Here is a 27110-nt window from a genome sequence, read left to right as displayed (position 1 = left end):
GGGTATTCAGAGAGAAGAAACAAAAATTATAAAAGATCAGAAGTATCATATTGTTGGGTAGTCCAAAAGCTGCATCTCTTTTGGCAGTGGGAGAAAGAGAAGATGAGGGAAAGGCTTGAGCACAATCCGCAACCTTCCTGCTTCAGGCAGAGTAAAAGCTCTTCAGTGGGGATGCTCTAGACTCTAGAGCATTTCTAGACTCTTGAAACTGAAGATAGGGAAATTCAGAACAAGTGCTGGCCATCAGAGCTGTGTACAGAGGGTGGTGAGGGTTTCTCCATCACCTTGAAAAGGTTAGGTAAATATATTTGAAGTGTGGGCTAGTGGGTCTGGCAGTTGACCGTCAACCCAGACTGCAGGCTCTCAGCATCTGTGTTCTTGTTGCTAAAAATGCCTTGTTGCTTTGATAATCAGTGCAAATGATGCAACTTCATTTATATTACCACTTGTGAAAGAGCATTTTCTAGGCCTCCGTGTCTACTTGACCGCTGAGAAGTGCAGCGTTGACTGATAAGGTGGTTATTTTCTAGTGGAAACACACCTTCCACATCTAATCCAGTTATGCCTGAGCAGAAACCTCTCAAAAGCCTCTGCAGATGGATTGCAGTGGTCCTGTTGTACCCTGTGTTTGTGTGACAGTGAGTGCTTATGGATGATGGGTGTAGAATAAACCACATTCCAGCCTAGGTGGGGGCAGGGATCCCAGTGAACTATGTACTCCCAGGCATGGAGAGGTCTTGTGACTGGTATGTCATCCCCTTGCTTTTTCTTTCCCTCATGCCCTTCTTCCTCTCCATTTCTGGTGTTGTCAGAGTTTGAAAGAGCAATAATCTCCATTTACCACAGGTTCTCTTTCCAGTCTTTTCATCTTTTTTGTTGCTTTGCAGCAGAGTATTGCATACCTAGGCTGTAGCTATTAGGTGAGCCCTGCCATTTTTTATCCCTTCCTCGTAACCTGCTATCTCTTGTCCATCATGTCTATACCTGTTTATTCCTTGAGTGGTGTCTCTAGAGGGGTTATTTCTGCCTCTCTCCCTGGATGAGAGCTGTACAAGAAACTGGCCTGAAAGCCCTGGCCCATCTAAATTCTTTCTGTTTTTTAAATAGTCTCCTCTAAAGCCCTTAGTGATGTCCTTTACAGTTATACAATTTTGAAAATACCCAAGATTGCTTCAAAATGCTGTGGCTCTCAGAGACTTGCTCTTCAGTCTTGTTTTCCTGTCTGCCTCTCTGTGTTGCTAGTTTCTTTATGCTTATACTGTAAGCTCTTTTTGGCAGCCCTTGGCACCATGAGCACTGATCTGTGACTGAGGCTCTAGGTGCACAGTAATACCAACAAATAATAAAGGTGGGAACTTAACACAGAGAAGCCTGATTTCCAGCGTGGACCCTATGGTTTCCACCTTTATGCCAGGAGATGATGAGGTACTGTGGGAACACTGCCTACGCACTTTTCAGACTCATTTTCTGACTTTAATCAGGAAGGGAGATATTACATCTTCAGAGGCCCACCCTTAAGCACTGCAGGCTTAGTCACTGTAGCAGAGAACAGGGGATGCCCCCAACCTCAAAACTGCTAGTCTGAGCTCCCAAATCTGGCAGCAGAAGCGTGCCTTCCCTCCCAATGCCTGCTGCTCCTCGGGTGGCTGCCTGTTTCCTCCCAGCCTAAAAAGGGACAGCGTTCCCCGATGGGAAGTAATTGCTTTGGAAACCTCACGGAACATCTGTGTCCCATCAGACTGAACATCCACACCAGGCGTAGCGGTGGCCCACGGCCGAGCATCACCGGTAGCGCAGAGCCTTGGAAGGGGCTGCGCTCCCGTCGCCGCGGCTCCTGAGGGGGTTGCATCAGGGGAGCAGCCTCCCGGGGCTTGCAGTTGTGGTGGTGCTGTGTTTTGTAGCTTGCCAGTGACAAGCTGCAGAACAAAACCACAAGGCTTGAGATGTAGCTCAAAACTACAGGTTTGTAGAGCCAAACCACAAGGCTGACAATTTCAGTAATTATAAGCCAGGAAAACAGTTTTTAGTTCTGAGCCATATCAAAAGCGTGACCAGCAGGTCAAGGGAGGTGATTCTCCCCCTCTACTCCTCTCTCATGGGACCCCACCTGGAGTACTGTGTTCAGCTCTGGGGCCCCCAAGATAAGAAGGACATGGACCTGTTGGAGCAAGTCCAGAGGAGGGCCACGAAGATGATCAGAGGGCTGGAGCACCTCTCCTGTGACGGCAGGCTGAGAGACTTGGCGTTGTTCAGCCTGGAGAAGAGAAGGCTCTGGGGAGACCTTATAGCAGCCTGCCAGTACCTAAAGGGGGGCCTACAGGAAAGCTGGAGAGGGACTTTTTACAAGGGCATGTAGTGATAGGACAAGGGGTAATGGCTTTAAACTGGAAGAGGGTAGATTTAGATGTAAAGAAGTTTTTCACTGTGAGCGTGGTGAGGCACTGGACCAGGTTACCCAGAGAGGTTGTGGCTGCCCCATCCCTGGAAGTGTTCAAGGCCAGGGTGGATGGGGCTTTGAGCAACCTGGTCTAGTGGAAGGTGTCCCTGTCCATGGCAGGGGGCTTGGAACTAGCTGATCTTCAAGGTCCCTTCCGACTCAAACCATTCTATGATTCTGTAGCCCTATATGGGGCTTTGCCTGCTGTATAGGTGGAAGTATGAGAACTGTCTGCCAAGACTCCACATTTCTCCCTACAATTGTTTTAGAAACTACAGAGGGAAAGCACACCAAAATGAAAGATTACCCCAGGTATCCCTCAATAATAATCTCAGGGGAACTGCCCAGATAAGTTACAGGGAAGAACACAGAGCAAATAGAAATGAGACAGAAAGGAGAAACCAGAGCAATTTCAGAGCAGTGTGATAGCTGAGGAAAATGCTTAGGGAAATAGTCTGGATGAATGACAGGAGAAACAGCCACACAGAAGGAACCAAAGCAGACAGGTTGTATTCCCGGCTAAGGATAGGGTCCACATTTATTTTGCACTGGCATTGAACTAGCTGAGAGGAGCCCAGGGTATGGTCCTCGTGGTTCACACAGCACTGGGACAATGGGCAACTGTGATGTGTGTACTTACCTCTTTCTGAACAGCTCGAGCAACAGCAAAGAATAAAAGTCTCAAATGTTTGTAATCTTCCTTCTTTTTCTTTTCCCTTTAATGTTTTTTGTGTAATGTAAAAGCGATGTAAAACCTACTTAAATCCCAGAACTTATGTAAAATTTCCTATGGAGTGCGAGTCCAAACAAAAGGCAGCTTTTGTCCACTTTAAATAGCTTGCAGACCTTTGATTTGAATTGTTTGCAGAATTTAGGCAATACCATATTTAGAGTTGCACGTGAAATCGTAATTGAACTTATAAATTTATTTTAGTTTCAAGGTCACACACTACTTTTCCAGGGTGTGCCTGCTTAAAGCCATGAAAGATGGTTTCACTGGATGAGTAGCTGTGCAAGATTTTTGTTTATCATCTTCATTTCTGTGAGACCTGGAGCGTGCTTAATGCAAGTGGAATCTGTAATTTTTTTTTATTTAATTTCCCCCCCCCTCCTTCCTTGGAACTGAAAGGCCTCTGCTTTACATGTGCCTTTAGGAAATTCCAAAGGTTTAATATTTATCCAATTTTTAATGAATTTTCACAAGGAGGCAAAACTCAGCTGACATACCAAATCCCTCAAATCCCTTGGTCAAATGGATGTTGGACTTTATTAACATTTATAAAGTTGATTTTTTTTTTCTAATTTTTTTTTAAACGGTGGGATCACTCAGTGGCTGAAAATGCCATATTATAATGGAAGGTGTTAGACCGCTTTGACACCAGGCATTCTTTCTAATTCAACTATGGTGAAAGAACATGAGTCTTAATTAGTATTTTTTTCCATTTAGTGTCCTGAGAGTACTTCGCCATTGTTGAAATGCAAACTTAAACTCACAGGATCCTTGCCCTGGTCAGCAAAAGTGTATTATGTTTGGGCAGCTTTGAGGGGGCACGTGGGATCAAAACAGGATAGCAATGGCATTTGGCTGTCTTAGACTGTTGGTTTGGATAACTGTGCATCCTCATCGAGTTTACTGTGTTAATGCCTTTTGTAGCAAGAGCCATCTACCAAAGTTTCATTCTTCAGGATTTGAAATACAGCAACTAAAGATAACCATGGGATTGTTCCATAAAGAAGCCTCTGTAAGGTGTTTAGCACCACGTGGCATGAGAGTTCACAGGAGCCGTGCGCAGCTCAAGTAGTGTGTGAAATGCAGCAGGCGTTGGCTGTGGCAGAATTACTGTCAGTAATTACAGGGGTAATCACTACTGGGCAGAGGAGGCTTCTGAGGATTTTGCAGGGGACCATCAACATTTTCAGCAGTGCCTTGAAAGCAACTGTAAAGTCACTGTTAAGCTGCAAGCAACCCAAAACTGGTGTAAATAATGACTTCCAAAGCTTGTGCTTTTTATGTAGAGTGTAACGTCTGCCTCTGTTGCTTGTCATGCAGATCGCAGAGAAGATGGCTCAATGCTTCGAGAAGGAGGTAGTCAATCAGATTACCCTGGCAAAGCTGTTGGTTAGCAGATTAAAATTCCTGCCATCCTCCCTGTGCCTTGCTCTCAATTTTTAACCCAAACAGAAGTGAAATGTTAGAACATAATTGTTCTGTAAGTCCTGTGAACACGGAGCCTCTGGTTATTTTGAGGGCAGTACATGCTATACCCACTAACATCTGGACCAGCAGGAGCAATGATATAAAGTAATGTGGCAGAGAGGCACAAGCCCCTCTAGGCAGGGCTGTCTAGCAGGGCAGCAGTATTCCAGACCGGTGTTCTCCCATGTTTGCAGGGTGAAGACTTTAATTAAAAAACAATTTATTGGGTAAACATAAAGGACATACTTAGTTGGTTTTTGCTTTGTACCGTGAACATGCACGACTCTTCACAAGACAAGATGGCACCTTTATAAGCTTACAACTTAATTTACATAAAACCTAACAGAAGAGGATAAATCTAGGATAAAGTGGGAAGCATGTAATTCACACTGAAAGTAGAGCTGTATGGTCATTTTTAGCTCTTTGAATGTTCTTAAAAGCATTTGCTATCCAAGGGAACATCCCCTTGGAGGCAGGTGGGAGTGGTCACAGTGTGTGCTGGAACGCTTAAGCCATTAACGGAACTAGCTGAAGTGCCAATAAGAGTGAAAAGATGGCACCAGGGAGGGAGTCATTTGTGCTGAAGCCCAGGCCTCTATGTGTTCCTCACACTTGGCATCCAGACTAGCTCGAGTGCATCTGCACATGCTGCTGTCACCCGTCCAGGATGCACCCTCCCACTACAGCCTTGTGGCAGTGAGCAGGGATAGCAGGAACTGCTGCCAGTAGTGCATTTGGGGTTTATTTTTTTAAGAATAATAGCAATCTGCTATCTCTAGTATATAATTGTATGTGTTGTTTTATCTTTTCCCTTTTTCTTTTTGTTACCAGAGTGCCTCTGATGGCTTTTGGAAGTCAGTGGCAACCCGTGTCCCAAGAGAACCTCATGAGATACGTATCCTGAATCCCTACTTCATCCAGGAGGCAGCTTTCAGCTTCATTGGACTGCCTTTCAACAACGGCCTGATGGGCAGAGGGGTAGGTATAAAGCAGAACAAGCAAAACCAAGGGGAAGGATGAGAGACGAAACAACAGAGTAGGCTTACACTGTTCTTACTTTTCCTTTGGGCCTCCGCTGTTGGACATTGAAGGGAAGTGACTTTGACGCTGTTATGGTGGCAGCGCTCAGCCTCCTTAAGGCCAAGGCAGGGTCCTTCCTTTCTGGTATGAAGCAATGGCTGTTACAGAGAACCCCTTTTCTGGAGGCAGCTCTGAGGCTGCCAACACCAGCTGGGTGATTTCCTGTCACCTGCAGCCTGCCAGAAGGGCACTTGTTTGTGTGCGTGGAGGGGGTTCCTTCCTAAAAGGAAGAAGGAACCCTGCTCTCTGCACCCTCAGTGCATCTGAAAGCAGTGCAGGTCTCCCTAAAGGTCATGCTACAGTTTTACAATTTGCTGTCCTCATGGAGACTGCAGCCTAAAATCACTGATATTGCACATCTCATCCTGTATCCCAGGCTTATAGTAAAAGAGGGTAAAGGTTTGTTTTATGAGGCCTTTGGTAAGAAATTCTGATCTTACAGTGAAAAGTTTTAGATGTAAAAGCTTACAAAAGAAGACAATGTAAACCACAGTTTTAGGTCATAGTTATTAACAGAATACCTCCATGGTCATTCTAGTATCTGTCATCCCCAGTGCAGCTTTTTGGAGTGTTAGCGTGGAGTAGGTGGTGACTTGGGTTTTCTGGATTATCTCACACTGCAACACTGTCTGAGAACCTATTTATATTTGCTCTACCTAATGTATCAACCATTAGAGAAAGTATTACTTGGGTAAATTACTCATGTACATATGTGATATAGTTGTTGATAGAGACCACACGTGACATTTTTGGGCACGTTAGCACAGCTGACAAACCCAGAGAGAAGCAGTTCCGCTGGACAAGGTCTGTTTGCTCTGCCCCTGCCATTGTCCCTCCATTGTTACCAGTACCGGAGATTTGCCATGTCACAGCATGGATTTGGACTAGATAGAATAGTGCCTCATTTTCCATGCTCTAATTATATCGTAAAGTCTTCAGAAATATTAGAGATGTTTGTTTTATACAGGTCAGATGGATGGGTGGGTGCCTGGAGGTGAGACATTCACTTCTTAAACTGTGGTGTGCAAGATGTGCAGACAGATTCAGCCACACAGAATAGGTCTTTTGTGAAATGCATTGTTGCATATGTATGTACAGAAGCTGTCTTGGGGTTCTGGAACCACTGGATTTTTGCCCTGGGCACTGAAGGTATCTTATCCCAAATATTCCCTTCAGCTATGAAGTAACTTCACCTCTCTGCATTCTCCAGAACTTACCCTTAGAAGGATGTGGTCTTGATTTTTCTTCCAGAAAATCAGGACTGCTGCTCCAATGAAGGACAGAAATTATCAAGACTTTTGCCTTTATTTTCTCCAGATTTGTTTTTATTTTTAAACACGTTATTTTAATACACAAGATATTACTTAAGCTGAGAGAAGGAGAGAGAATCCGGAAATGAAAATGCTGTGAACTGAAGTTTATGAGGTTTTGATAGGTTGTTTAACACACATCAGGTTGGGAAATGAAGGCATCTTAATTGAAACCTGATGTTTCACTTCATGAAAGTCCATTTGAGCATTTAAAAATAGTTTATGGAGCTTCAAGGCAAGCAGTCTTTGCCCATGACCCCTGCTAGATTGTGTTAATTGTAGTTCATTCCTTCAGATGGGGCAGCAGAAGCTCTGCAGGTGCATCTGTGGGGCTGGAAGGTTAGTATACCCTGTCCTGTCTATGCAAGGACACTCTAATACAGTGATTCTGTCAGAGTTTAAAAATAGGGAGAGTGTATTTCTAGCCTGTGGGTACAAATTTTGCTACAGACATCAACTATGGACTGCTGTCATGGAGCTGCTGGGACTTCATGCTTTAGTTGAATGCTGCTGCATCTGTGCAAATGCTTCAACAGAAGGTACTGCTGCCAGTGTAAAGAGGGAGGAGTCTGAGTAGGATCCCAGTGATACAAATTTGCTATAGACCTTTTTTCACTGAGACTTCAAATGTGAAGAGTGGAAATCGAAGCATCTAGACCAAGAATCCAACTCTCATTAAAGATTTGAGAGAGATCCAGCAAGATGAGCAAGGCAGGCAGAGAAAGGAGAATTGCTCCACAAGAGACGGTGTGACCCAGCAGCCGCAGAGCATAGCTGGTTGGGTTCAGGGTCATGCTTCAGAGATGCGAGACAGCCTGGAAAACTTTACTCAGGAAAGAAGCATATGAACATGGAAAATGAAAATGCTGAGGTCTAGTAAGCAAAAGCACAGCAAACAGTATGTGTCCTGAGTTTCTCAGGGGGAACTGGCATGGGGGCAGATTGGTGCCCCCATGCTGCAGTGTGCTGTGATATGTTGGACAGGCTACACACAGGAGGATCAAGGCTGGGGGTGCCTTAGCTATCAAGGCCAACTTGAAATCCTCATAAAGAGCAGTAATATTCCACTCTTCTTTGGTTCTGATGCCTAAATAAACTTCAGTGCTTCTCTTGCACACCACATATGGTAACAATGTGCTGCCAATTAACTTTGTAATTTGGGGGCTTTTTCAGCAAGGTTGAGGAGAGCTAGCAAAATAGTTTGGGGCTGATCTCAAAGCGTTTTTCCCAGGATTCAATAAAGGGTGAATGTAGTAACATCCTCTGCTTTGATAATATAATTTGGGCCAGATGGTTCTGGAGGATAGTAGAGGGGTACAACTCGGACATGCATTTTGGTTGCACTTGTGGCATTAGTAGCTGAAAGTCTGAGCAAGGAGCAAAACTGGTCACCCACAATGAACAGTGACTTCTCTCTGGAACAGGTCAAGCTTTTCAGGAGTTTCCTCAGTCCATTTACTGAAGTCCTAAGAAGAGGGAGAGCTATTTCCTACTACATGTGGACTACTCTTTTCTTGGGATAAGCTGATGATTAAAAAACCCCTTTAGTTTAGGATCCTAGCAGTGTCTGGGGAAAGTTAAATATTAATGCCTGAAGATGATTTAGCATGAAAGAAAGGAGCTAGTAAAGACCCTCTCTTTGATTAAAGAATCCTCTTAAGGAGTGGGCGCAGGCTTGGCTGTCTCACTAGACAAAGGTGTATGTATGTGATTTATGTTTAGGTGGAAGTTCTGTGTATACAGGTCTTTTGGGCTTGAAACCAGACATCACTGGTATTGCAGCTGGTAATTCAGGCATGCAATAACCTATCTTACACTGCAGACAGCTTACTGGGGGTCAAGCATGAACATCGGTTCAGAGGTGTCATTGCCTGTTGCATGGACAATGCTAGGGATGGTTATTGCCATGACGCTTTTTACTGTGTAGTGAATAGTCCTGTCTACACAGTAGTGCTCAGAGCCATTTGAGCAGTGGCTTTCTGGCTCCTCTGGGAGCCCTGAGCATGATGTGGGGTGGCCAGGAGAACATTTCAGATGGCACAAATTGTCAGGACTCTGAGGACTCCAGTGCGGACTGTGGTGTTTGTTTCTGTCTCTCTGCTGGTGCTGTGCATCCATGGAACTGCTTATGATTTACCTTCTGAGATTAAGCTCTGCTGCCCAAAACTGTAAGCCTTTGGTTTGTTTGTGTATTAGAAATGGCTGAATCTATAGACCCCTTACTAAAGAGATAAAGCATCCTCCTCTGGACTTCACCCAGCCTCAGCACCAACTTGGTGAAGGAGGAGCCATGTGCAGGAGGTGTTATCAGGCTGTGTCAGGCACCTGGCCATGGATTAGCACCTCTGCAGAGTGCTGACAGCCCTCATGCACTCAGGGATTAACCTCTGATGCTGGAGTGTTAGCACATCCCGCCCCAGGGCTTCTCTTTGCTGTTATGTGGTTTTGCCTGTGGGCGGGCAGCCTTTCTGGAGATGCCAGTGGTGACTCTTTGCTGCGTAGGCAGCTTTTCAGCTCCCCTGGCTGGTCATAACAACCCTTTCTGTCATTAGTACTGGGTTGCCGTGGTACCCATAAGCTTTGTCTCCTGGGCTGCTCTTGCTGGACTGTCACTGTGTGAAGGCTGTGTCTTGAGACCTCTTGGGTCTTTATGGAGCAGAAGAGAGGTGGGGGATGGCAGGAGCAGAGCAGTCTGCCACCCCATCCCTCCAGTTGAGTGCTTCTCCTCCTTTTTCTGATGGCATCTTCTAAGGCAGGTAGAGGGACAGGTAAAGGGCCACTATATAGAGACTTAGTGTCATTGTAAGCTTTGGGTTTGCAAGACAGGACATCTACTTCATGGGCTGGACTGTTAAATCCATTACCACTGCAGTGTGATCAGTCCATCACCTGCTGGGGAATGGACACTCAGATAAGCCATTATAGGGTAGCAGATAAATGCCTACCAGCCGCTTCTCAGTAAATGCCCAACCACGTGCTTCTGCACGTGATAGATGCATAGTAACTGAAAGGGAGTTTATTTTCAATGAAAGAGTAGGCCATGAACTCCCATTTAGCACAGAATGAAGCATATACATGGTTACCACAGAGCAGCTAGCTTCTAGTAAAGTCATGCCCTTGCTTGCTCTCTGTTAAATCATTAGGTCCTTAAGAAATACTCCCTGCATTGCACAGGAATCTGCTCTATGGCAAACGGTGAATCAGAACTTGTGCATCAGGTTAGATGTGGTGGAAGATATTTGGTTTGGCCTAAGTCATATAGGAGCTCAGCAGTTAAATGGCAGGATGGAAACCTGCTGGGCAGCTTGTCATGCCACCAGCAACAGGCCCCTGGCCTTTTGCTCTGCTGCAGACCACCAGTTCTGGAGGCTCTGTCCCACTTACAGCAAGGGATAACTAGGGGAGGTGAAGGAAGAGTGTTGGAAATGCTCTGCTTTGTCTTCTGAAGCCCAATATTGCAGCTGACTCAGTGCATGGATGGAGGTAGCTGTGGGAGTACCTTACAGGCACACCTTACTTACAGATTGGAAGCTCCTGTGGCAGGGACCGCTCTGCAGAATGCCAGGCACTTGTCTGCTCACAATAAGTGATGCTAAATTGCTTTTTATGCCATATTTCCAAACTTGCCCACTAAGGGAAGCAAAGCGTAGGTTTGGAGATGTTCCTGTGCAGACGTAAATGAACAAAAAAAAATACAGTGACTGTTGTGTATAGCGTGTGATGGCTACTATAGTTTTGTTCTGTATTTCTTTTGTTTTGTCTTTATTGCCATTAGGTGGTCAAGTCTGTAACTGATAAAACTAAGGTAACAATTTTTCCTAGGTGAGCAGTTTTTCAAGTTTTCCCTCAAAAAAATTCATAGAGTAGTCAAACCAATTTGAATATCTAGTTGTATTATTGCTTTTAGGGAATTTATTCTTTAGCAATACTTACCCTTTTAGTGAAAAAGGTAACAACTGGAATCATCTGAACAATTCAATATGTCTTACCCTGAGCTAAGTAAAATCCCATAAATAACTGGAATTCATTTAACATATTAAGGGAGTCAAATATTTCTAAAAACAGATTTACAGCAGTCATTTCCTTCCAGTCCAGCAGGCAGTGACACAGGAATGACCCGGGCATGGAATGAAAAGCAGCAAGGGCTTTTCACATGCACCAAGCAAAGAGCAGTTACCGTCCCCTGGTTCAGTCACCAGCACTGGATCTCCAACGCAAGCCCATGAGGTGATGATGCTCAGCCTCCATTAAGTCCAGAGGAGGGCTGGTGTTCATTTCTGCTGACTGGCTGCTTCTGTGAGTAGAAGTCAGTCTTAAAAATGTCTTCAGGGGGACCAATGGAACATGAAACAGCAATGTCTTGAGGGGAAGCCTTTTATCTTTTATTGCAGCAGAAAACAGCGTAGGAGTTAGAAGAACCTGTCCTATGTCTGTCTGTACTGCTAAAGGCATTTTTGATCCCCTGACCTGGTGGTGCAGACTGGCTGTGTTTGCACCACACAGAGCTTGCAGTGATCCCTGTCGCAGCACAAGACCAGAGATCTTTGCCTCTCTTGTCTTCACGCTGTTCTTACTCGGGATCCACCATGCATGTGCTCACCTCACCCATGGAGGACACGTGCCAGTGGGCCCCTGGAAGGACCCACGCTCTGGATGCACAGGCAGCCTTTGCCCAGTACTGCTACGATGACATGTTGCTCACCACTATGTTTGCTGCTTCTCAGCTTCTCAGTTTGTCAGATGGCCTTTTGGTGTTGTCTCTGGCTCATCTGTCAGTCTGCTGCGTTCTCTCAAATGGGACCAGGCAAAGGGCTGATCCCTGGGGAGCATTATATTAGGTATTACATTTTCCAGATGTTTGGGCTTAGACAAGCAGCCCAGACTTGGAAATTCTGACTGTCAGTTCAGGCGACATTATCCAGGGAGGTTGCCCTTGTAGTTGTTTACCAGTGCTGAGGAGGGGATGCTAAAATTGGTACCCACCGTGGGCCCCAGCTGGGACAGAAACCTGTGAGACACAGTAGGGGGTACAGAGCTTGGAAAGCCAAGTTCTAGGCTTGTGACAGGGAACTGCCAATGCTTTCTGGGGTCTTGCCATTCCCAGCCCTCCCTGACTGGTGGGCACCAGTTGAGGTCAGAAACTCATCATGGCTACATCTGGAGCAGCGGTCCTCCTGGACCACTCCAGGCAGCCCCATGCCGTGGCCTAGCCTGTACTGGCCAGTCTTCGTGCAGCTGGGAGGCATCCCAGGAGGCTTCTGCCTCGGCACTGGCCACTGTTGTGCTGCCATTCTTCAATCATTTCACTGAAAGCAGCATTGCTTGGTGGTACAGGAATACCCAAGCACATAGAGGGCCATGAGCAGGAAGACAGACTTTGAGCTTGTCCAAACCCAGATTATTATTCCTGAGGCAGGATGTTGGGATTTTGGTTTTTTTCCTTAGCAATGGCCTAGAATAACATGAGGCCTGCTCAGTTGTTTGAGAGAGTTTTATTTTCATAACTCAATGCAAGAGGTGTGGTGGTTGCTTTGGTATGTCTTTGGGGCACGGCACCAGGGTGTGTGTGGTGAGATCGCACTGACGCATTGTGCAGGGCATAGCAAGCCAGGTTTGGCACAGCCATGTCCATGATGCCGAACTTCTTTTGGAGTGATCTGTCCCCCAGCTTGCCCTGAAGGTTGTACATGATTCATTAGGTCCAGATTAGAGCTTAGCAGCAAACAAATTTATATGCCTGTGTACGATCAGGAGAGCTTGGAAGCGTGTAGATGCAGCCAGAGAATACTTCTAACCCGTTTCCTCTCTCTGATACATGTTCCCTCTCATTTGCCACTTCTTTGCTGAGAGGATAGGAGAGCCCTTTCCTCCGGACCTGAGAATGCTGCTGAGTTGGTTTCTCTGCAGCACAGCTTGGGACACATCCCTAGATCCTACAGGGCCTTCTCTTTCCTGTGCTGCATGCTGGACATGAGGCAGTGCTTCATTTTCAACAGAGGGAAGGAGTAGCAGAAGCTCAGCAGGCTGTGACAGGAGAAAACCACTCAGTTTCTATAGTTTAAACCAAATCAGGACCAAAGCACTGTATTGACTTACTAATGACATGTAGTTAACCAGCAATCATGCTTCTTCTATACTTCTGTTCAAGCTGGCTCCTTTTTTTTCAAGCCTCTCTAATTCCCCAGTTACTGTTTAATCTGTTTTATAGTTGCTGCTTTGTTAACGTAAGCAGTTTGGAACAAATGCCCAGTTAAGTGTATTTGATCCAGGCGCATGTGGGTGCACAGTTTGTACTCATGTTCTTCTCTTAGCAGGTGCTGTTACCCACGCCATTTACTAAGCGTGGGCTCTGCAGGCACCCCCGTGCTGCCCTAACAGTTATTGCCCTCAGTGAATAGCAGGGATAATAATTTTTAAAATATTTTCTAGACAGTCCTCTCTAGCCCACAGGGTTCTGCCTGCAGCAGTGGGACGTGAGGCTGCATCTCAGCAGTGAAGGTGTGAATGGCTGCTGATCTCTGTCTTCAAGGGGGACACACGCATTAGGCTGTAGCTACCGTAGTATTGGAGGGTGCTAACATAAATAAGGCATAATTTAATTAAAAACTGCCATCAGATCATCAGTTTCTGAATGTGATTTTAGGGCAACACAAAACTATTTTGCTAAGGACAGCATGTGAATTTCTGATAGTCGTAGGAGCCAAACCAGATACATCTACTACAATCTGAGAGATTAGGAAGTCTTTGGTAGTCCTTGGGATTTTAATCATTTTTGAGAGAGAAGCAGGCAGTACTGAGGTACTGGCATGTCAGGAACTACTGAAGAACAGAAGCAGATGAGAAAATTATCTCCTATTTTTCCATAAAGGCCATTGGAGGTATTATATGTAGAATAAAATCAGGCAGATATTTGGTGACCAAAGGAAAGTTCACTTTTGATTTCTGTAATCTCTTATTCTCCAAACAGAAATAAGAATATGCTTGAAAGAAAGTTATGGTCGTTTGGCAGTCCTCCCATAAGGTTGGGAGTATGATTAATTCTCTGTGGTTTGTTAAGACTCACATTAGAAAGTTAGCTCTTAAATGTTAACTTGGCCAGTGAAATTCCCTCCAGGCAAAGACCCTGTGTCTCCCTTGAGCTGTACCGTGGGAATGGGCCCAGTGCAAGTGTGGGTGGTGTTAACGCTGTCGTATTCCCAACAACTACACGTTCTCAAGGACGTAACCATTTACTCACTATGTTTTGGACACTGTAACTACAGCTTAGCTGAGGGAAAGGGTTTTGTGGCAAGTCCACTTACCAGCTGATGCAATTCCAGTGACATCCGAATGTCATCTCCTATGTAAAACATAAAGCTGGGAATATCTGAATTTCAGCTGCCATGCCTGGGAAGACAGGATGTTGTTGCATATTTTGAAATTTGGGGGAATTTTCTTATCCTTGCCTAATAACCTTTTTTCAATTTTTTTTAAACCCCTCCTTGATATTTTATGGCTACAAGTGAATTAATAATTAACTAAAGTAACCAGAATAAAAACAATATTGTTTTTATGAATGTTGCTCTCCTGTATGGGTCAATTGAAATTAAGCAGTGAGAACAAAATGACTCTGCTGTTTTTCCTAACATCTGGAGCTGGCACAGGAGGATGTAGTAAGGTCTTTTCATTTGAGATGTGCACAGTCACAGTTGCACTGCAAATGTTTTAATCTGATGTCTCACTGATTTAGCCACAAGCAGTTTTTGCATGTTTGTCTTCAGATTAGTGTAATTCCAGTGCACTGTATTGGAGTTCTCCATAGCACATGTGTTGTGCTCCCAGCTCTGCACATCTCAGCTAGGGTATGGGTGGCATTCTTTGCTTGGAAAATGTTGGTCTTGGGACTGGTCAGGTGATCAGAAGCGAGCAAGGTAGTGTGCTGCCAAAAGCTGGTTCCTTTGAATGAGCGGCAGAAACTCAAAACATTGTGTTCCCAGTCTGTTACAAACATCAGGTGACATGCAAGAGCGTTGCTCACCGGTTCAGGGTAAACCGTTTTAAATGCAAAATATAAGCGTGCAGCTGGTTTCTACATCTCAGCTAAGAGGCTGTCACCCTTGGTGACTGTCTGAGCATGTCCTCTGAATTCGTGAAACTTTTGATATGGCCGATGTTGGATGCTCTACAAATGAAGATAAAATATGTGGGTGGATTTCTCAGCCTCTCCCTAGCCCCTGGGGTAACACTACCTCTGGATTTGTCTGCCTAAAGGGGAGCTAGAACAGTCTGTGAGCTAGGGTTTTGCACTGGAAGCACTCATCTATCACAGCGGTCATGTTCACCTGAACGCACAAGAGGAGTTGCAGCCGTACAGCACCACTGTCACAGGGCCTCGGCAGAAGCCATATGAAATGGGAAGGGCTGAGGCTGGACTTCGGTGCAAATGGCTGGTCAGCAGACGGGAGAGGACAGTTGGGGTGTCCCTGCTCAGAATGCTAGCACCCATCTCTGACTGGCTTCCCAGTATGCTGTGGCTACGAAGGGTGGATATGGCACAGGGCAGAGTGCCCTTTGCCTGGGAGGGTGCTCCTGAGCAAAGGAAGGGGTCTCAGTGCACACCGCTGACTGGGTCTGCCTGATCTCCATCTCCCAGAGCTGTCTAACAGCCTCCTTAAACTGCTTTTGCCATCAGTAAAATAAAGAGTTTGTACTGTTCCTCACTTCTGCTCCTTTGTGGTGGCCTGTTTGGGATAAGTATTCTTCCTTAGCCTAGCGGGAAGCCAGCAACGTGCACAGAATTGTAACCCAGTATCTACGTCTGTTTTCATTTCAGAAAACTAACGTATCCGCTGTGATTCATCCTCCAGGTCATCTGCTGCCCCATTCTCAGGATAGCAAAGTTGTGGAAGGGGAGTCTGACCATTTGCATTAATCCCTCTGCCCTGCAATACTCCCCTGGAGAGTCAGGTCATAGACCCTCAAATGAGAGCCGCTGCTTTTGTGCTAGATGCTTTGCAGGAAGCTAGCTAACATATGATTTTCTCTATAAGTTGGGAGGGTATTGACCCTGCAAGATGGCACTGGGCAGCTGATGTGCCGATATAGCCAAATACCCTGTTCCTGATTTTCTGCTTAGCAGCAGCAGTGCCCCTGTGAGCACAGACAATAAGAGGAAATCTTTGGTTATAGAAATGGCAACCTGCTAATGACTTCCATTCCTGCTTTCTCTCCTCTCAGAACATCCCCACCTTGGGAAGCGTAGCAATAACCATGGCGCTCCACAACTGTGATGAGGTGGCGGTAGCTGGGTTTGGCTATGACATGAGTTCACCCAATGCACCGCTGCACTACTATGAGAACATCAAGATGTCTGCCATCAAAGAGGTAGGGAGCTCCTGCCAAGTACATCTTCCTCCCAAGCCCGCCGACTGCCCTGACTCCAGAGCCTGACTGGGATGGTGACGTCAACTCACGCTTTCCTGTATGGGTCAAAACACAGCTCCACCCATGCATTTGCCTGTAAAATTCTAGACATTCTCCCAAGCGCAATGTGTGTTAAAAATGGTTATTTCTGCTGGGAAAAGTTCTCTGGAATGTGTATATAATGTGATTCCTTCTTCGAGCAGTGGAGAAAAGATTCACGTAAATGTTAACTTGAGTAGGGTGAAAGGGAGCAATTCTGCTCTGGGGTTGAAAAGATGTGGCCTCCTCCTGCTTTTTGATCCATTGTATTGCTCTCTAATCCATAGGCTTCTTTTGCTAGATGATCCACTTCTTAGCCCCTGTGAAATGTGGGGGAGGTGAGATTAGCCCATGCACGTTAGCTCTCAGCTGACTGTTCAGCAGCAGTTAGCTAGTGTAAACACATCATGGTTCTGTGGAGACTGCTCTTTAAAGCCAGATCTACATGAGAAACATTTTGTGGTACTATCACAGTGAGATGAACAGCATTTTTAGAGGAACAAAAGCTCTCGTGTTGGTATAATGCAGCAGTATAAAGACACTCTTTCAGGTTTGTCCATTTCCCATACTAAACTAGAGCAAACTTGGACGCTGATCAAAGCTTCTATAGTGGGAAGGTTTGCTGCTTTTTTGGTAGAGCTCAATCTTTCCCAGGACGGATGTGGCCCAGGTCTTTCTAAGGTTGCTTCCCCCTCTTCACTGGCACCTAGGTAGGGAAACTTTCTCCATCCTACGCCACATTGTGAAAAGTTGTATTGTTCATGGACAGTAGCTGTCTCCTGGCATTTGGCATTTGTTCACCTTGAGCACTTTGCCATTGATCCAGGCCAGGAGGGAAGCTGGGAAGTTGTGTTTTTCCAAATCACAAGATTGTACGTGTCTTAGGACTCTCACAGGCTGCAGGCTGCATGACCCCAGGCAGACTGAGAGAAGTTGGAAATGAGTGATTAGTCAGCTTGAGAAATGAGAATAGCATGTCTAATTATCAGAATAATGAGGCTTTGGAACAACCTCTTAGCAGAGGCCAAGAGAACAAACTGAGTTTGGGTAAAGACTGTGAGGAGGTCCCCAATATATCAAGGGATTGGACGCTGTGGTCCTGAGGTGCCTTCTGGGCCTCTGGAGGTAGCAAGAAAGTCTGCCTTGCTCAGTGGAATAACCATGGATTTAATCAGTCCTGCCTGGGAAAGTGTGTGCCCATTTACAGGATTTAAAGAGTATGTCCAAAGAGGAAGACTGAATTGAGTCACTATGTACAGAGTTGGTGTCTGGCTTGTAAAATCTCCAAACGGAAAATAGCTGAGGAATATCATTCTTGCAGTAGTAGAGGAGGTGTCACCATTGGTTTGCCCAGTTCTGACTCTTCCCTGGGCATCTGCTTATAACCTCTGCTTGAGACAGGACCCTGGGCTACCCAGGCCCAGGTCTGAGTCAGTACAGCTGGTTCCTTAGTCTTCCAGCAAACACACAAGTACACCAAAGTGAAAATGGATGTAGATGCCTGGCTCCAGCAGTGGATACAGAGACTCTCGATGAAGGTTTCAGGAAAGGCTTTTGTCTCTGTAGTGCCACTGTTTGCACTCTGGTGAATCGGCTGCCTTTGGTGGAGAATCACTCTTGCCCCGTTGTTCCTCCTGTCTCATAAGGATGTCAGTCCCATGGTCTGCTCTTGGACATGGGGACACTCACAGTGGGTGTCCTGTGCCAAGCCTGTTTTGCAACCTGGTAAATGTCTCTGACCTCAAGGACACCCACAAAGGAGCTGACAAGAATGAAGTTGTCTTGCTCTTGATCCTTATATGGATCAATAGGAAAAGTTGGCAAAAAGAGTTGGATGACAGAGTCTCTGGTTGAAGTCACTGGCCCAGATCACTTGGATCTCTGATTCTGGAGCCCAGCACCCTGAGTTCGATGTAGAAGCCAGTGGAAGGCAGGAGGGAGTCACTCCTGGACACCTTATGTGGTCTCAGGAATAAACCTTGCATGGCACAGGACAGCAGATGAGGATGAACATGTGAAATGCAACCAGTAGGGTCTCCTAGAGAGACCAATTGGTGTCTGGTTTGTCAAGCCTCTGCTGTCTGGAAGCTGTCAGTCATCATGTCCAGGATGTTCTGTACAGAAGTGAGGGAGCGTTGAAAGGTTCTGGTGAAGCCTCACTAATTCAGATGTCATTGGATTTGTTTCTGCAGCCGGGGCTGTTGCTGAGAGCTCTGCAGGCCAGTGGAGCTGGTCCTAGGAGGAAGGTTCCTGTTCCACTTGAAGGCTCGTTATCTGATATGTGTCTACCCATTTAATCCTCACATCCTTACCCACCGGCTCCTCTTACATTTCGCTGCCCTGGTACAAGAAAAGCCATCTGTTCCCGAGTATCAATAATTAATGCTCCTCCTGCCTCTGCCCCTCCCAATATGACAAATTGTTTGTGATATTGTGGAATGTGAAGAGCAGAGAGAGGATTGCATTTCTTTCTCTCCCATTTAATATTAATGGTAGCTGGTAATTGTTAGTCACCTGAGGGTGAAGTTGAAAGGTGAAGGGTGTAATAGTTGGGTTGTGTCTTCTGCAGTTGCCCTCAAAGAACACACAAATGGATATTTGCCCCACTCTACATTGGCAGCGCCCTGCACACCCTGCTTGAAGAGACAACCGCATGTGGTTTCCAAATCGGGAGGCTGGCCTGCATTGGTACCTTGTGCCAAGCCTTGCCCTTGGCATTAGTGAAAGAAGACTGACCCAGAGCCAAGATCCACCAATGTTTTTGTCTGTTCCATCTGCTTTGATACCTAAAGGCCCAAAAGCATCCACAGCATTTTCCTCAGTGTTACTTTGGACCTCTGGGATTGCGTCTGAGTCTAGTTCTTCCTGGTCCTCCTCTACATTTCAACCTCTAAAGGAGACACTAAAGCAGGCTATGCCTTGAAATTACACAGGTATCGTCTTTGTCCTCTGTCTGGCCTGCAGACCCGTGGAGGCTGGAGTACTCATTCCCGGACAAGGGAGTGGAACGGGTTTGCTTAACATAGCAACATCACAGCACTGAAACAACTGCCATGGGATGCAGGTGTTCCACCATAACAAACATCCCAGGCAGGAACCCCTGCAGTTTGACGAGGCTTTGGTGGGGCAGAACTTCTGTTTGTGAAGTTGAAATCTTTTCCCTGACTGCCAGGCTCCTCCAGCCTGAATAACCAAAAATCTGCAGTGTTTAAGCCTGGAGAGCAGCTGCAGGGAAGCACTCCAGCTCCACCCTGAAACCATCACTGTCTTTACAGAGAGAATGTAAACACCAGCAGTGTCCTGGGTCTGGAGGTGCCACATGTGTGTGTGTGGCTCGTGGGAGCGTCCCTGGGAACATCCATTGAGCCCCTTCCCTTGCCTGGTGTCCACAGGGGCAAAGAGCCTGCCAGCGAGCATGCACCCTCTCAGCAAGGTGTGTCACTGATTTACACTTGCGGCCTGCTTGACATCTCTCTGGACACTCTTGAAACTGTGTGACTCATCTCCAAGGAATTTGTTCTGATTACATAAAAAAAGCCAGCAAAATGCACTTTCTTGCTCAGAGCTGGGCGGAGATGCCTCTCCCATGCCAAGACTGAGGTGATAAAATCTCTGTGGAAATGAATGTGATTTTTCCTGTTGCCTTGTGGGCCTGGTGGCTGAATTTCCAAGAGGAGAAACAGGCAGACCCAGTGTATAGTTTTGCTTAGTCTTTGCTTTCCCTGCGGGGGTAAAAGCCCTCGAGGTCCAAGATTGTGCTGCTGTGGCTACCACAGAAGGCAGCTGCCTCCGCTGCCTCTTCCAGTATCTCCGACTCCCGAGGGCTGGGCAGGCATTTACTGCCCCAAAGGAAAAGGCTCTGCGATGAGGCAGATGCTCTGGAACTTCATCGGTGTTACCAGTCAAGGGGAACTGTATGGTCTTGGGACTCTGGTCAGTAGCATGGCTGCAAAACGCATATGGATTCTTCTGTGCTTGTGAATGTTCATGAGAGTAAATTTCTCCAGTTTAGTCCTGGACAGCTTCCTTACCCTCTGTCCTGCGTAGCTCAGTGTATTCCAGCCACGGTACATCCAGGCAGACCTAGTGGAGAGGACCCGCAGACCTAGTGGAGAGGACCCTTTTCTGTTCATAAGTGTGCTCTGGAGAGCTGAAAGCACACTGGTGCAGTGCTTTCAGTTTCAGGCTGTGAGCTGGAAGATCAATGCTTGCAGGGCAAAACCGCCCCTCGATCCCAGCTCTGCTGCCCAGCACCTTCTCCCCTATCTCTCGTCTTCTCCCCATCAGGGCCAGGGGTGCAGAGTCCCTGGCCTGCACTCCAGCAGGGGGGTTCTGGGTACTATGAAGACAGCCTACTGGTCTCTGGTCTGTTACTGGGAGATGGCTGCCCAATAGACCCCGTGCTGTTGTGTAAACTCTCATCAGTGATTTTTCAGCTCTGATCCCGCCTCTTTGTTTTAACTTGGAAATTGCAGAATGTCCAAGTGTGTCATCCCCCTTCAGTTACTATTTTCCCTATTCCCAGTAACTTTGCAACAGCTTTCAACCCTTGGCTGCTTCCAGGAATGCTGTACAGAAAATGATTGAGTCCTTGCCAAGGTGTCTGCTCACTTGTTTCTGTTTTTGTGGCAGTGAGTCCATCAGAGCTGAATTTTGATAGTTTATTGTATTTTTATTTCTTGCTCAGGTCTTGTAATGCTTCCTGCCCAAGCACTCCATGCAAGTGTATTTTTATCACAGGTCTCTGTCTTCTGTTAATGCAGAAGTGTCAGATCCACTGGAAACATAGCAAAGGAAACATGGAAATGGAGGTGAGGAAAAAGGGAATAATTTTAAAATAGAGTGAAGGCTTTTCTGGATAAAAAAATTAATGTACCTGCCTGTAAGGATTACAATAGACCTTCATTGCTAATGGCAAAACAGGCTAGTGTTTCAGGCAGAAATTGTTGCAGGATGGGAAGGTGACAGTGTTTAGAATAGTGAAAACATGAGTTGATGAAACTGAGAGAGCAGGAGGCTGTGCTAAATCATGGGAAGGAAGCACAAGACTGGCTCCCAGTATTCCTCCTCCACCTGCCCTGCCCTAGCACACAGCCTTCCCCAACCTCGCAATCCAGAGGTGGGCTTCAGTCTCCTGGTCATTTATTGCAGGAGCAAGAATGCAAGCAAGGAGTCACCTCAGATGCCACAGAGGGAACGCCCCGAGGTGTCTTCTCGGCAGCTGGCTGCAGACTGCCTCACACACTTGCAGTTGGTAAAAATGGAGAATGTGTGGTTAAAAGCCACCCTTATCCATCCAGAGCCCCTCTGTGGCATTTGTGTCGCTCGGTGGAGCTGCTGACTTGTCTCCTTGTCGCTGTAGAAGCAGATCAAGCGCCAGCGCCGATGTTGTTGGAGGTGTCAGCTCCTTTGATACAGCTGTGCCCGGCACTTCAGTGACTTGCTGCCTGACCCGAGGGGGAGGTGGTGCGGCTGCCTTTGATGGCTTCTTTCTGATCATTGGCTCCGCTTCCCCAGCAGGTCTTTGTGGGATGCTGGAGGACACCATCTTGTAACACTTCTTATTCAGCCTGTGTAAGGGCTGTCACAAGGGCCAGGGGAGGTGGCCTGCAGCACGCAGTGACACACAGCTTTGTCTCTGTCTCTCCCCGCCAGCAGCTACCTCTCAGAATAATCCGCAAACATCAAGTTTGGAGTCTCGGCCCATAAAGACTCAAACAATAGCGCTTTATCATCATCTGGGCTCTCTCTGTGAAGCCGTCCTTTGCATTTTAAATCAACACAAGTTGCTTGGGAGGGGGTTGTTGGGCTGCTTCAGGCCTCCAAGTACCTTAAAGTTTGCGGTAGCCAACAAGAAGAACAAAACTCCTTTGAAAGCTGGGCAGATGTCTAGCCTGGTGATTTATAGACTAAAAACACAGCTATTCGAGCCTGGCTGATGAATTGCAATTGGAGTACACGGAATGGTGCAGACTGAAATGGAGGTCAGCTTTGGAGAGGGAGGTTAGGGGCTGGGGCAGGGGGACCTCTGAAAGGGCAGTGCTTTTTCTTGGGGCCAGCAGTGATGACTGATGAGGTTTATACATTTTTGTCTTTGTTTAAAAGCCACCTGTTTGACAGCATTTTGGCTGAACGAAGGCCTCACATGCTGTGCCTGTGCATAAGGACTGTGTGTCTATGGAGTAGAAATCCAGAAAAGATTGATGGAATAGCAGTCACGACCAGAGCACAGGTATTGTCTCTTTCAGTAGGACAGAAGTATGGTAACACTCGTGGGGTACCACTCTGCACTAATAACAGCAAGGAAGGTAAGGCTGTAGGATGGACAAAAACAGAACTAGGATTTCGACAAGATCTCTGTAGGAAAAGACAGTAAAAGATTTACAGGGGTGTGCTAGAGCCCAGCTGCTGACCCCGACATTGAACACAGACCTCTGGAGGGGTGCTAGGTACCACCAGAAATCGCACTGTCACGGATGTACAGTAGGAACCAGTAGTACTGTCAAGGGGAGAGCCCAAGTATTCCCAGATGCAGTAGCTAGCACAGTTCTTCTCACCAACTGTGAGGGCGCAAGAAGAGCTGGTGGCCTTTCAGAGCTGTTTTTACCAGGCATGAAGACCTTGCAGAGGGACATTTTAGGAAATAGCATTTGATCAAGTGCCTTCATGGTTAAATTAAATGGAAAGGCAACAGAAGGGATGTTATAACTCAGATTTTTCTTCCAAAAGGAGGGAGCTTGATAAGCAGGGCTATACCCCCACTGTGGGGTGGTACTCAGCAGTACTGGTGGGGTGCTCAGTGGAACTGGGACGTGTGTGCAGACTCTGACCTCCCTGATTTAGGCTTAGACTAGGAGAATGGGCTACCAAAACTGAGACTGAAGAACTCACAGACTCATTGTAGACTTGGAATCTTTTTTGTGAAAAGTGCAAAAATTATCTGCAATTCATGTTTGCAGCAAGGGGGGAACTGGCAGGGAAAGGCTGTAGGCATAACTTCATAAATAACTGCTTCGAAGGTGGTGTTAGAAGTAACAGAGAAGTGGGGGAGAGCATCAGGAGACTTCACCCCTGATGGCTGGAACGGACAGAGATAAAGGGGAAACTGGCAAAAGTAAAATTGAATTAGATCTTGCAAAGGAAAATAAACAAACACTGGACAGTCCCACTGCCAAACAAATAATATGGAAACAAGGAAAGAATTACCAGGGCTCTAGCATCCAGGGAGGTGAAGGAAGCAGAAGTCGTAGGAATTAAGGAGCCAAAATGGGAACCACATGAATTAATATATTACCTCCATAAGGGTGATACGATGAACGTGAGGGAAAGGGTGGCTTATGGTGAGAAATTCATAGAAACAGAAAATTACCGGGTCAGCAGCGAAAGGCAAAAGCCATTGAAGCTAATGCACTAGGTGTGAGAGCCTGGGAGATCTCTGTTCCAGCTGCTGCGCTGTTGAGCCAATTAAGCTGCAAGTCCAGAGGAAAAGGTCCTCAATAAATCTATCAGGTTACACGTGGTTCCACAGGATTAGATTGTAGTGGACATAATACCTCTTCTTCCTTTCTTTTTTTGGGGGATGGGAGCGAGGCAAGGAAAGTAATCTTGTCAAATTCAGACCTCTTAATCTGACCTCAGAGGTACTATTTAGAACTTCAGAGCAAAGTTTAAATGAAAGAATAATTAAATCCTGAAAGCAAACACAACATGGATTTACCAAAGGCAGGTTACAAAAACTAATTTAATATCTTTATTTGATTTAAAAAAAAATCATTCTGGGGACAGAGGAAGTGTGGTAGCCCAGTCTGTCTGAAGTTCACTTAGGCGTGCGATACTGTGCCATGTGAGATGAGATATTATTGGTTAAGCTTCAGAAGCTACGGTTTGGTGCAACACCTGTATGTGAATAGTCTCTCTAAAGAAGAACACAAAGAGCAGCTCTGAGCGGACGGCTGGGAGTTTCCACAGGAGGTCATGTTTAGTGTTTGCTTTAATGATTTTTGGCACAGAAGGCAATGGTGTGCAAGTGGAATTTGTGATGAGACAAAACCAGGTGTGGTCAATACAAGGGAGGATCAAAATACCATCCAGGAAGACCATGAACACCTTGAGAACAGGGGTAAACTGGGTGGCATGAAACCTAAGAGTATGAATGGAAGGTCATGCTGTTTGGGGCAATACCAGAAATTTTGACTTAAAGCTGGGATAGCGTTATTTGGCAATGGTGGAGAAGGAAAGTGCTTAGACAGGTACAAATAAATCACGGGATAATTCAGGATGCCAGGCTGTTACTGTGGGGAAAAAAAGGCAAATACAGCTCTGGAAAGACTAGAGGAAAGGACTCTTGTAGAGAGAAAAAATTGTCTCTGCATGAGGCAATGGTGAGCCTTTTTTCTGGTTCACGAGAAGTAAATTTGGGGTAAATAGGGACAGAGGGAGCTACTACACTTCTGGGAAATTTCCCAGTTTTCACAGGGGAAATGAACAGCCTGTTTTGGTAGAAGGAAGGCCTGGCTTGTTTAGCTTGGTAAAATGAAGACTGAGAAGAGATACAATTGCTCTCTCTGTATGTATTAAGAATAAGCAGGAGCTAAAAGAGCTGTTCAAATTTTCAGGTTGGTATAAGAATGACTGGGCATAAAGGAGCTGTGAGTAAATTTCCTAAACATGAAAAAAGGAGGGTGCCCAGCCCTCCCTTTTGTTTCAGTACTTGTGACTGCCGAGGGGGTGCAGGCGGACGGGGCAGTCTGGGGTGATGGACTGAGGAGGGGGCAACGGGTCCTGAACGAGGCAGGGCACTGGGGTCACAGGAGGTGCACTGGGAGGTGAAACTGCTGCTTGGGTGGCCACAAAACACCTAGTGTGAGTGGTCACCATGCCGGGACCAGAGCAAGGGCGTGGGCACAGCAGAATCATGAAAAATAGGCAGCTGTAGAGACAAGGCAGTGGAGGTTAAAGGCAGAGATAAATTGGCACTGGAGGAGACTGGAAACCGACTGCTACCACTGAAGTAGCACTTCTTGCTGCTGCTGTGATTTCTGTGTAGGTTTTGAGGGAGAAATGCTGCTGACCTGCAGAAATACAGAGGATGTAACAGAATTGAGAAACCTCCTGCTTTACAACTTTCTGTTTTTCTTGAATGCGTTCCTCATTGACTTCATTCTCTCTGATTAAATCTTCCTGTATTTTAAGATATTGCAATATACTTGATATGACTAATGTGCTCTGAAGCTGAGGCATTCCCTGATTGTAATTGATTACAGATGGGGAGCTTACCTTCCTTCCTCCTGGGTTGGTCTCTGAAACACTTTCCTAGTCTTAAAATATTCTACTTGCCTTCTTTTGAAGGGACAAAGAATGTTGTGTGCTTCCTCATGGAACTGTCAAGAAAAAAAGAACAGGTGGTTTGGGGTTGCTGCATTTGCATAACCCTGAAAGGTGGCTTTAACTGATGATAAATTTTGATCTAACAACTGTGACCAAATGATCAGACGCACTGCCACCTCTCTGGGATGGACAGCCATAACAGTGCATGTGCTTGCAGGGCAAAGTCTCCTCCTGCTGCTTCTCTCTCTCTGCTGAAAAGAGCAAACATTCACTACACAGAGAAAGACCCAAAGCAAAAAAATCCCGGCCTGATCCCCAAAGAACAAGAAGGGCTCTGGAGCCTCCTGCGACGTTCCTATTGGAACTCCCAGAAGTTCATTACTCTGGCTGTGGGCTCAGACAAGCAGCCCCTTTGTTTGCACAAGTGGAAGCTGTACTGACGCCTGCTCGATGCGAGCAGTGGAGCAGGGAGAGGGCAGAGCCAGTCTGCCAGGTTGCAGGAGCAGCAGTGGTGGTGACGTGCAGGGACAAGAGGGTGGAGGTGGCAGTGAATGCTCCAAGCTGCTCCGTTGCTGTCTGGAGGTGCAGATTCACGAGAGAAGAGCTGGAATTTTCTGCTTGTGATGCTGAGGTTTAGCTTCAGGACTTGGGGCAGGAGGTTTGTGAATGTGAACAATCCCACGTACAGGAATAGGAAATGAGGCAGTAATGGCTCGGTGTGCACGGGAAGAAGGTCAAAGCAGTCAGAAGGGACAGTGAGCATCTTGCCAGCGCAGCCAAAGTGCATCCAGCATCCGTGGGCAGGAAAAGGCTTCTTTGCAGGAGTAGCAGGAATAAACCACCAACATTGCAGCTGCTTCATGTAATCATCCTCCAGGCACAGGTCCTGCTCACAATCCTCTGCTTAAAATGTCAAAATGAGCACTCTGACAGCACAACCCTGTTTGTGGGGACACAGGTGGCCAGACCGTTGCCTCTTTCTTATCATCCTGATGCAGCTCAGGACACTGCGTCAGCTGAAAGATTTCCAGGACAACTTGCCTGCAAGCTTGGTTACACAGAGCACCTCGGCATACCCAGTGAGGGGTGGCAAAAGAGAACTTCCCCTTACAACAGCCATAATGTGGTCCTGGCCCCAAAGCAAACCTGAGCCTGCCAAGACCTGGCTTTTCACAAGACCCTGTAGCCAGCTCACAGAGCCCTCTCGCCTGCCAAGTCCTGCTGGCAGTGTGTGCTACCCAGGCTGTGCTATCCAGGGTGCTATTTAGGGTGTATACACCCTGAAACCTGCTGGAGTTTAGGGTGTATTTTGTTGCCT

General features: G+C 46.5%; 1 protein-coding gene across 8 annotated transcripts in view; it reads left to right on the top strand.

The window, feature by feature from the left end:
• Positions 1-27110, top strand: part of ST3GAL3 (ST3 beta-galactoside alpha-2,3-sialyltransferase 3) — a 194293-nt gene that overhangs the window by 159958 nt on the left and 7225 nt on the right. For 7 of the 8 annotated variants that reach the window (XM_069788926.1, XM_069788932.1, XM_069788931.1 and 4 more), the window contains 2 exons: positions 5466-5612; positions 16241-16387. In XM_069788926.1, the coding sequence (XP_069645027.1) occupies positions 5466-5612; positions 16241-16387 (294 nt within the window). The remainder of the gene's footprint in view (positions 1-5465; positions 5613-16240; positions 16388-27110) is intronic. The other variant, XM_069788930.1, reaches the window with a different exon arrangement.

Source organism: Haliaeetus albicilla, chromosome 8, assembly GCF_947461875.1.
Source record: "Haliaeetus albicilla chromosome 8, bHalAlb1.1, whole genome shotgun sequence".
NCBI classification, from domain to species: domain Eukaryota; kingdom Metazoa; phylum Chordata; class Aves; order Accipitriformes; family Accipitridae; genus Haliaeetus; species Haliaeetus albicilla.
Note: the sequence above shows the minus strand (reverse complement) of the source record. Positions and strands in the feature narration are given on the sequence as shown.